Genomic DNA, 11,989 nt, shown 5'->3' with positions numbered 1-11,989 from the left:
AGCAAAAACTAGCAGTCTCTTCTCCAGGCTGAAGGGTATAGCTGATGGAGGAGGGGCTTACAGCTTTCACTTAGTGTCACGCCTCCTAGAGAGCAGAGCTATACCCCATGGTTTCCTGTGTCCCCCAAGGAATATGGGCGAGAAATTCATATAAATACATAGAAGAGTGAGCGGGGCAGCACTACGCCATGCGCACTAACAAGCTTCAGTCCCTTGCGACCACTGGTAACCACGAAGTACGGTGGTGCTCAGCCAAATGAAGAACCAGTTATAATGTATTCGAAGGAAGAAAAAGATGAAAGCGGCACTCACCACTGTATATCTTCGATTTATTGGATCACAAAATCGAAAACATGTGAGATAGAGCATTGTTTCCCAACCAGTGTGCCTCCAGCTGTTGCAAAACTACAACTCCCAGCATGCCTGCACTGCCAAAGGCTGTCTGGGCATGCTGGGAGTTGTAGTTTTGCAACAGCTGCAGGCACGCTGGTTGGGAAACAGAGAGGACACCGGGCAGACCCCTTCAGCATGAGGCACGCCGAGTAGCTACTCGGCGTGCCTCATGCTGGAGGCGTCCACCCGATGTCCTCTATTTCACATGTTTTCGATTTTGTGATCCAATAAATCGAAGAAATACAGCAGATGTTGAGTGCCGCTTTCATCTTTCTTCATTCAAATATGTTGAAAATTCATATACTTAATCACCGAAAAATAAAAAGAATTTAAATCAACCTCTCCAGAAGTGATGTGATTGGTGTGGTCAGACAACTTTGGGAATAAAACCATGTAGATATTAATTCCTTTGGCGTCCTCCTTCTGAATGTAATTTTTAAGTTTCGTTGATGCACTTCTCTTTAGCCACTCAGTGTTTTTATTTATCTATAATAAGAACACAGAGCGATGTTAAGCAAAATAAAAAAAAAGGGGGGGGGGGGGGAAGAAACCCAACAAACAGTAGATTATCTGTCCAATCCTACAGATTAATGACATTGGAAGAGATTCCATTTAAATACACAAAGCTTTGTTAGGATAAATTTTTTGTCAGATAAGATTGTAATTCACACACATTGTTCACAATGTGTTGGTGCACTCTAAAGTGTCTATGCACCTTTGCAGATATGCATTTCAAGGCTCTTATGAATGTTTCCTATTAGAGCAAAGGTACAGTCACATAATTCATATAAAATTAGCCATTTTTTTGTACACCAAACTTGTTCAGATGAAAATTGAATAGGAAACAGTCAGTTCATGGTGCCTTAACAAAGGCCATCATGATAAACTGACATGGTTCCATTATACATAACCTTGATATGCAGCTTCATTTGTCACAATTGTATTTCAGTTTTTTGAAAGTCTGTTGCCATCGATCCCAGAGCATGTGTTTTTTTCTAAATCACTCAGATCTCTATGACCGCTCAAGTTCAAGATGTTTTGCGGGTGACCAGTCTGGTGCACTTCTATTCCACAAATACACCTTATAATTCCGACCTTACAGAATCCTGTTTGCCATTATGGCATGGGAAACAGCAAATATGTTTTTCATCACAAACATTGTATAGACAAGAATACATTAACTTATCTTGTATTATAAAGTATATTAAACAAGAAACTGTCCATACCTGAAAATCTGGAAATGTGAGTAAGTGGTACACATAAATTTTGGCTGGACAGTCCATTTTTTTTGTAATTTGATACAGTTTCCTGGTTCTGATAAAATTGTGGTCTTCCATCTTTTATGTTTGGGTAAAAAAAAAAAAAAAAAATTACAGTTATAGGTTTGAAACCGTTTCATTCATAGGGTGCCTTCATACAGTGTATTACCAATGCATATATACGTTGGTGGAATCTCAGCCTGGCTGTTAGCATAATAACAGGGGACTACTGAGTCACAGATCTGTAGGACAGGGCAAGTTTATGCCATCATGACAAGGGTCAGGGTGGGATCCCATATGCATATTAGCAAGTCATGCTGTGTGAAGACACCCATAGGGCAGCTCCAGTGAAGTAGCCGCTGTGTGTGAAGACAAAGGTAAAGACTATAGGAGACAGTTATGCAAGCAATAAAATTGACCATGGATTAACTGAGAAGGCTATAACCACAACTAACTATTTCTGCATGTTTAAATTATAGAGCAAGAGGTACCACTTCTAAAAAAGTTATCAAAAGCAGTAATTATAGCATTTATTTTACCATATTAACCAACATCTAAGCAGCCTGTTAAAATACAAAGATTTTTACCTTTTCAATGTCCCCAAACGGTCTTCATTTTACATGTGGACCCACATGTGGATGCAAATAGTAGAACTATAAAGTGTAGAGTAGCACCACCGGACCTCACGACCACACCAGAATGCATCAGCCCGAACCACGACCACAGATCCTCAGCAGTCCAATGAACAGCAAGCAACCAGAGGCATCGGCAGCATTTCCAGTGTTTTTTTTATTGGACCAGCTTCACAGAAAAAAAAAAAAAAAAAAAGACACTGCAACATTTTGGCTAATTTCTTAGCATAAAAGTTGTTCTTGGTGCGTAGAAAAATATAGCAACATATTGGTTAAGAACGTTTCTACTAAGGCCTCTTTCACACTTGCGTTGTCCGGATCCGTCGTGTACTCCATTTGCCGGAATTACACACCGGATCCGGAAAACCGCAAGTGAACTGAAAGCATTTGAAGACGGACCCGTCTTCAAAATGCGTTCAGTGTTACTATGGCACCCAGGACGCTATTAAAGTCCTGGTTGCCATAGTAGTAGTGGGGAGCGGGGGAGCAGCATACTTACCGTCCGTGCGGCTCCCGGGGCGCTCCAGAATGACGTCAGAGCGCCCCATGCGCATGGATGACGTGTCCATGTGATCACATGATCCATGCGCTTGGGGCGCCCTGACGTCACTCTGGAGCGCCCCGGGAGCCGCACGGACGGTAAGTATACTGCTCCCCCGCTCCACTTTACCATGGCAAACAGGAAGTTAGCGTCCCGAAAGCCATGGTAACCATTCAGAAAAAGCTAAACGTCGGATCCGGCAATGCGCTGAAACAACCTTTAGCTTTAGGGCCGGATCAATGCCTTTCAATGGGCACTAATTCCGGATCCGGCCTTGCGCCAAGTGTTCAGGATTTTTGGCCGGAGCAAAAAGCGCAGCATGCTGCGGTATTTTCTCCGGCCAAAAAACGTTCCGTTCCGGAACTGAAGACATCCTGATGCATCCTGAACGGATTTCTCTCCATTCAGAATGCATTAGGATAATCCTGATCAGGATTCTTCCGGCATAGAGCCCCGACGACGGAACTCTATGCCGGAAGAAAACAACGCAAGTGTGAAAGAGCCCTAAGAACTTAGCCAAAACATTGCTATATTTTTTCTGAACAATTGCTATGAAGCTGTTCCTATAAAGAATTCACTGGAGATGCTGCTGATGCCTCTGGTTGTCTGCCACATGTAGAGGCAGTGCTTTTGCAAGTAAATGTTGTCCCATGTAGTATAAATCTGTTTCAAGAGGGGTATGACAGAAAAGAGTGCATGGCGAGGAAATGAATTTGTACACAGCACACATGTAGAGAATAGTAGGTAGAAAGGCATGGGCATGCATGATTGTAGTGTGGATTTTGAGTATATTGGGGCAAATTTACTAATATATAAACACAAACTTAGACAAGGCAGTCTAAAAATTGACCAAAGGTATCACAGTGCCTCGGAATAGTTGATACCTTTGTGCATATTTGGTCTGCCTTGTGTAACTTTATAACACCAAGATGTTGGCTTAATTAGCACCAAAAACCAACATTTAGGCACAATTTGTAGCATTTTCAGCCACAACTGTTGCCATATAAGGCATAAAACCATATAAATTGAGGCAAGGCATCCAAGGCAAATTTGGGACACATTTTGTGTCTGAATGCTGGCACATTTACCTTTGTAAATCTCCCCAATATGTGATTAAAAAAAAAAAAAAAAAGTTACCAAGTTCCAAATAGACAAACGTGCATGATCATGATAGATGCAGAAACACGAGGTGAGTCACTCTAAATTAATTGCTGATAAAAGGGATATGCGCTTTCTAAATCAACCATGTCCACAAATCCAACATAAAGGGTTAGTGGACATTTTACTTTTAGGACGCATCCACACAAATGTATGACTTCAGAGACTTACGTTCCTTTAATGAGGCACACCCTTTTGTCAGCAAATAAAAGTGATGGTAGATTACAAATGCAAAGAAACATTGTAAGCACAAAGCAATTAGCTATAAATGACCAAATAACCAAAAAGCAAACAAAAAAGGTAGAGGGAAGAGCAAAAGAGAAAAGAACAAAAACAATTATTGATATAAAACATAAATCTCAACTTAATCATACAGATATTATAAAATATAAAATAAAACAAGAAGTCAAAAATTAGGTATTATATACCAATACAAATTACTAGCACGTTTACATAAGATTTACCTTGAAGGTATTCTTCTAATTCAATGCACTATAAAAATCAACTGTAAACAAAACAATATTTACTTGTGTTATCTGTCGCTTCTGTACATATCGTCTCTTTTGGGAGATAGCCAAATCCTTTCCAAGGTGACAATTTAATACTTTTCTGCCTATTATTATATAAGGGACCCCAGTATATTCTACAATAGATGCATTATTCACAACTGGTCCATTCCAGTATATTTTGGATGCTGAACTTATTGGACATGCTTTAAAAAAAAAAAAATAAAATAAAGATTTGGAATAAAATTGTAATTCACTTCACATTCATGAGAATAAAATGCAGTTCACAATTCAAGACAAAATGTAGTATTCATGAATAAGTGATGAAGGAAAACTTTCCTAAAAGGCCCATAACAAATTCAGTTTACAGCACGCCATTTAATTGAACAATAAAACCTTTTACATGTCCTAATAATTGGTCTTCTAAATACAAACCCATCATATATAACATTCAGATGACCAGTTATATCTAAGTATTTAGTTGTGAGATCGTGTCTACTAAATCATTGGCTCTCAGCCCATCATGTATGATCCTCTCTGTTGACCATGTGTCATGTTTACGAAGCCCAGAAACAACCCACTCCCGACTCTGGTCAGTAGAGTTTATGTTGTCTCATTAAACTCACCAAAGCAGTTTTTAAAAAAGAAAATCTAAATCTAGGCATATAATTTAGGCAGCCTTTGGGGTTTACCTTCATTTCCAAAAAGTTTCTTTTTTTCTAACACAACAAAGTTTGATATGGTGTATTCCTCATAGTCAGCAACAGCTTGCGTGGCACTTTGTAATGAATCAAATCTCTTCAATACATGAGTATCAGTTACATCTGTAAAGTCCTACGGAAGGAATTTTTTAAAAATATGTAGAACATAAAGTAATTTAACTAGTATATTGAAATTTAATAGCTGCAAGAGAATATATGTTAAGGTAATTAGAACTGTTCATATGCGAGAGGATTCCACATAGAGATGACCCCAAGTAAAGTTAAAGAACCAAACAAGTGGGGTAATGTTTCCAGACTCAAGGTCACATGAACACACTGGAGAAATCGGTTTACTAAATTACATCTACATAAAAGGACTACTTTGAAAGTCATAGTTGAGGCAACATTGTGGGATAACCATTTTAATTTATTCATTTAAAAATTGAGTAATGGGCCCTTAACACAGGTGACAATTGAAAATATCACTGAACAGCATTACTAGGAATGCTCATTAGCAATGATCTTTAAATGAGCAAAATAAAGAAAGAAAATGCTTCATTGTGTAATTGTATCTTTTGTGCTGCACAAAAGATCATTATTTCCCAGTGGCAGATTGTGCCGTGTACACAATATCTCATGCTGGGAGACAGGTCTGTATGTGGAAAAACAATGACATAAGCGATCACCGCACCCCATACTCTGGAGATCAGTTTAAGGGCGGCTTCACACAGGTGTATGTCGCCCATGCGGTGGCCCGCAAATTGCTGGCCACAAGGCACGAGTACATACCGTGTGGAAGCCACAAGGGGATCGCAGCCCCATTTATTTGAATGGGTCCGCGATTCCTCCGTTCCGCAAAAAGATAGAGCATGCTCTATCTTTTTGCGGTGTGGAAGGACAGTAGTGCTTCAGTAGTGTTCCCTTCCGTATCTCAAGATTTGCCGACCTATTGAAATGAATGGGACTGTATGTGATGTGGAAGGGCTACAGACCCGTGCCCGTATATTGCGGATTCGCAAATGCGGTCCACAATATGGGCACGGGAGCCTTACGCCCGTGTGAAGCCGCCCTAAAGACACCAGTCTCCTCCTCAAGCGACCAACAGATTGTTAGGAATTAACACTTCCCTCACAACAATCTAAGTCACCCCATCTAACGGGAACATAAGTAAGCAGTTTTGACAAAAAAAAAAAAAGTATACTGCATCATAATAAATAATTCTCCCTCCCTCTAGCCCTTAAAGCGAATAAAAATTTAAATAAAAAATACTGGCCCATATTTAAAAAGACTTGCGCAACAGTCTAAAAATTCCAAGCTGTTGGCATCAGATGAACTTGAATTAATTAGAGATACTCATTAATTAATGGTGATACATTGGGTGCAAGCTCATGTAACAAAAAATAATTTTTTTAGATCTATTGTTTTAAATTTCTTATATGAGGGTACTTTCACACTTGCGTTGTGATGATCCAGCATATAGTTCAGTCATCGGAACTACCCGCCAGATCTGTCATACCACATGACAACTGAAAGCATTTGTAGATTTATCTTGATCAGTCTCCCAAATGCTTTGCAAGAACGGATCAGTCTCTCCGTTTGCAGACGGATCCGTCCGTAATTTTTATTTCACAGTTCTAAAAGTCTATACATGTGCAGAATGCAACGATAGATTTTTTTTTTTTTTTTTTAGACGGATCAAGCACAATGCATGTCTATAGGAATTTATGCCGCCGGATCCATCTTTCTGGCATGTTTGGCATTTTTGGACGGAGATAATATTGCAGCATGCTGCCAAAATACCAGTGACTGAGCTGAAGACATCCTGATGCATACTGAACAGATTTCTCTCCATTGAAAATGCATAGGGATGTGACTAGCTTTTTGATGGTATTGAGCCCCGAGGACAGAATTCAATGCCAGAAAATAATAATGCTAATGTGAAAGCACCCTCACTGTAGTACAGCTTTCCGTTTCAATAAAAGACGAGCCATTATTGGTTGTAGTGGGCAATAAGCCTTATGTTTTATAGGTTTGGAAAAGAAAGACTGCTAAACAGTCAGGAGGGCCACCAAATGAATGCACATCCAAAATTTATGTGAAATTATAAAGCAGATTTGGACAAAAATAACACATACATGGCAAAAAAATCATCAAGTATAAGCCATAACCTGAAATCAAGGCTGAAACAGTGGATCCATGTGAGATAAAATACGTCCCACGAGTATTGCCAGTAAGTCCGGCTTCCTCAGGGGTTAGGGCTTACACTTGCTGATTTTCTTTTTTTGCTTGATGCCATGTTATATATCATGTTATTTCATTGACATCCATTCTGTGTAGCCAGGGTACATATTGTATCTCATGATCTTAGACAATTGTGGATCCTGCTTAGGTGCTGGCTATATTCTATGCCAGCACCTGGTCATATTGTATACAATTCTTTTAAAACGTGTTTGTGTGTCAGTGTCGTCTTAATAAACCTGCTTTAAAATTTCTTATTAATTTTTGATGTGCATTCATTTTGTGTCCCTCTGACTGCTTTGCAGTCTATGTTGTTCAGGTCATGGTTGCACTCTGGCTTTCATTACATTGTGTGCCCCCTTGCTTTGGTTTTCTGTATTGTATGCTATATAGGTTTGCCAAATAAAGAAAATTGCTTTAAAAAAAAAATAATTTGCTTATAATTAAAACATACCATGTCACACTGTTTTTCCAGAATTACATTTTCAGTCTCTGCACGAGTAATGCCACTTTCACCAATTTGATCAGTTTCTTTACCTACAAGAAATAAATTAAAAATAAAGTTAATGATACTGTAAGTATATAAAATTGGCTATTTGCCTCTTGTTCCTGGTAACCCTGCCTCCATGCGCAAGACAGCTGAAGTGACTGAAATATGAGGGATGTCGTTTTTAAACCAAGTTCAGTCGCTGTATTCACAGTGCGCACCCCGCCCATTGGGGAGACGGCACAGACAAGCCAGGATACCTTTCTACTAGGTCATCTAAACTTGGCTTTAGAAAAATACAGCCCCCAACCCCCGAACACATTGGCCTGTCTGTTCTTCTGCTTATCAGTTCATCTGTCTGTGTATGCTCTCCAGAAGGACACAGACAGGCGTTATCTGGCCTGTAATTACCTGCTGAAGTAGCAAACAGCATGAAAGTTTATTACAGGCCAGATAACGCCTGTCTGTGTCCTTCTGGAGAGCATACACAGACAGATGAACTGATAAGCAGAAGAACAGACAGGCCAATGTGTTCGGGGGTTGGGGGCTGTATTTTTCTAAAGCCAAGTTTAGATGACCTAGTAGAAAGGTATCCTGGCTTGTCTGTGCCGTCTCCCCAATGGGCGGGGTGCGCACTGTGAATACAGCGACTGAACTTGGTTTAAAAACGACATCCCTCATATTTCAGTCACTTCACAGCAGATGACATGAAGTTTATTTTGTATTGGCTGCGGAATCGGAGGGAGTATTGCCTAACATGGTTAGGTGTGGCCTAGTGGGGTCAGGCGCCCTAATCCTAGAGTATGGGCACCCTAAGGTAGAGAAGCAAGGCTGGATTAGGACAGCACATTCAGGACACTGCTTCCAAACTAGGGCTAGCCTGTGTCTGCTGTAAGGCCGGAGTCTAGACGCTGTGGTGTATGGGCACATGAGCACACCGGCCATTATGCCATCGGAATCCAGGGGAATTACACAAGTAAAGTGCCAATGGCACACTGGAATGCACCCGCACCGCCATAGAAACACTGCTGTGCCGTTAAGCTGACATCACCAATTTGAATCCCAGCTAAGGAGCTTACACAGGACTTCCGCTGTTCTGACACAATCATGCTGTTTACTGTCTGCCACCGAGACATGACAAGCAGCGACACAACAACCCCTTAGATAGTTTGTAGTGGTGCATACAGCATACTTACTGCTATCAGACTGTACAGCGAGGAGCACTGGTGTGCTCGGCTCCTCTGGCTCTGCTGGATGGCAACCCCTCTGCTCGGCCATTCTGCTCAAGAACAAAATCTATTGGGTGAATGCACATCAATGTTACCACACAGCAGCTACAAGATACACCCAGCCCCATACACAGAGGCTTACACCCCCCCTTATTGATCTGCCCCCCCTCCCACAGATCTGCACCCTCATGTCCCCAGAATACACCACACACACCCCATAGATCTGCACCCTCATGTCCCCAGAATACACCACATGCCCCCCCCCATAGATCTGCACCCCCATGTCCCCAGAATACACCACATGCCCCCCCCCCATAGATCTGCACCCCCATGTCCCCAGAATACACCACATGCCCCCCCCCATAGATCTGCACCCCCATGTCCCCAGAATACACCACATGCCCCCCCCCATAGATCTGCACCCCCATGTCCCCAGAATACACCACATACCCCCCCCCCATAGATCTGCACCCCCATGTCCCCAGAATACACCACATACCCCCCCCCCATAGATCTGCACCCCCATGTCCCCAGAATACACCACATGCCCCCCCCCCCATAGATCTGCACCCCCATGTCCCCAGAATACACCACATGCCCCCCCCCATAGATCTGCACCCCCATGTCCCCAGAATACACCACATGCCCCCCCCCCATAGATCTGCACCCCCATGTCCCCAGAATACACCACATGCCCCCCCCCATAGATCTGCACCCCCATGTCCCCAGAATACACCACATGCCCCCCCATAGATCTGCACCCTCATGGCTCCAGAATACACTACATGCTCCCCCCTTGGAGATTGACCCCCCCACACAGAGATATGCACCCTCATGGTACCAGAATACACCCCCCATAACCCCCTCGTCCCCAGAATGCACCACATGCCCTCCTCACAGATTGACCCCCCTCTCCCTCGTCCCCAGAATACACCACATGCCCTCCTCACAGATTGACCCCCCCCCATAGATCTGCACCCCCATGTCCCCAGAATACACCACATGCCCCCCCCATAGATCTGCACCCCCATGTCCCCAGAATACACCACATGCCCCCCCCCCCATAGATCTGCACCCCCATGTCCCCAGAATACACCACATGCCCCCCCATAGATCTGCACCCTCATGGCTCCAGAATACACTACATGCTCCCCCCTTGGAGATTGACCCCCCCACACAGAGATATGCACCCTCATGGTACCAGAATACACCACATGCCCCCCCATAGATCTGCACCCTCATGGTACCAGAATACACCCCCCATAACCCCCTCGTCCCCAGAATGCACCACATGCCCTCCTCACAGATTGACCCCCCTCTCCCTCGTCCCCAGAATACACCACATGCCCTCCTCACAGATTGACCCCCCCCCATAGATCTGCACCCCCATGTCCCCAGAATACACCACATGCCCCCCCCCATAGATCTGCACCCCCATGTCCCCAGAATACACCACATGCCCCCCCCCATAGATCTGCACCCTCAGGGCCCAAGAATACACCACATGCCCTCCTCACAGATTGACCCCCCCCCCCCCATGTCCCCAGAATACACCACATGCCCCCCCCCATAAATCTGCACCCCCATGTCCCCAGAATACACCACATGCCCCCCCCATAGATCTGCACCCCCATGTCCCCAGAATACACCACATGCCCCCCCCCATAGATCTGCACCCCCATGTCCCCAGAATACACCACATACCCCCCCCCCCCATAGATCTGCACCCCCATGTCCCCAGAATACACCACATGCCCCCCGATAGATCTGCACCCCCATGTCCCCAGAATACACCACATGCCCCCCCCCATAGATCTGCACCCCTATGTCCCCAGAATACACCACATGCCCCCCCCCCCATAGATCTGCACCCCCATGTCCCCAGAATACACCACATGCCCCCCCATAGATCTGCACCCCCATGTCCCCAGAATACACCACATGCCCCCCCATAGATCTGCACCCTCATGGCTCCAGAATACACTACATGCTCCCCCCTTGGAGATTGACCCCCCCACACAGAGATATGCACCCTCATGGTACCAGAATACACCACATGCCCCCCCCATAGATCTGCACCCTCATGGTACCAGAATACACCCCCCATAACCCCCTCGTCCCCAGAATGCACCACATGCCCTCCTCACAGATTGACCCCCCTCTCCCTCGTCCCCAGAATACACCACATGCCCCCCCCCCATAGATCTGCACCCCTATGTCCCCAGAATACACCACATGCCCCCCCCCCATAGATCTGCACCCCCATGTCCCCAGAATACACCACATGCCCCCCCATAGATCTGCACCCCCATGTCCCCAGAATACACCACATGCCCCCCCATAGATCTGCACCCTCATGGCTCCAGAATACACTACATGCTCCCCCCTTGGAGATTGACCCCCCCACACAGAGATCTGCACCCTCATGGTACCAGAATACACCCCCCATAACCCCCTCGTCCCCAGAATGCACCACATGCCCTCCTCACAGATTGACCCCCCCCCCCATAGATCTGTACCTGCCTCCTCTGTATGAGCTCCTATGGACTCTCGCTCTGCAGCTCATCCAGGCACATCCAGCTCCTCCTTCACAAGCTCCTGCAGTCTGGGTTTATAAGCACTTCCCACACTTGACCATGTGACCATGAAGGAGCATGTGACCAGTGACGTCACAGACCTCGTTCTAACAACTCCACTCTAGCATCTACCGTTGGGAAGTTGGCTGGTGGGTTCACTGGGCAGGCGGGCCCCCAGGCAAGTGGGGCCCCCGGACAACTGCCCAGCGTGCCCATTCGAAAAGACGGCCCTGATTGGATCTACACTTTAGGCACCCTGAAACCTCAGG

The 11,989-nt window shown here is 44.6% G+C and overlaps 1 protein-coding gene and 1 long non-coding RNA gene across 2 annotated transcripts; both read right to left on the bottom strand.

Annotated features, from left to right (window-relative positions):
* Window positions 1-939: 939 nt before the first annotated feature.
* On the bottom strand, window positions 940-2,462 carry LOC121001401. The gene is made up of 3 exons (XR_005779047.1): window positions 2,240-2,462; window positions 1,620-1,730; window positions 940-1,499 (listed from the first exon to the last, which is right to left on the bottom strand). It is a non-coding gene; the product is annotated as an uncharacterized LOC121001401 (long non-coding RNA).
* Window positions 2,463-3,808: 1,346 nt separating this feature from the next.
* Window positions 3,809-11,725, bottom strand: LOC121001400. The gene is made up of 6 exons (XM_040432442.1): window positions 11,668-11,725; window positions 9,112-9,211; window positions 7,883-7,965; window positions 5,182-5,323; window positions 4,511-4,695; window positions 3,809-4,245 (listed from the first exon to the last, which is right to left on the bottom strand). The coding sequence occupies exons 2-6, from the start codon at window positions 9,191-9,193 to the stop codon at window positions 4,114-4,116; spliced, it is 624 nt and encodes a 207-aa protein (XP_040288376.1). The 5' UTR covers window positions 9,194-9,211; window positions 11,668-11,725; the 3' UTR covers window positions 3,809-4,113.
* Window positions 11,726-11,989: the final 264 nt, after the last annotated feature.

This window comes from Bufo bufo, chromosome 5 (genome assembly GCF_905171765.1).
Source record: "Bufo bufo chromosome 5, aBufBuf1.1, whole genome shotgun sequence".
NCBI lineage: Eukaryota > Metazoa > Chordata > Amphibia > Anura > Bufonidae > Bufo > Bufo bufo.
This window is presented reverse-complemented; position numbering and strand designations above follow the sequence as displayed.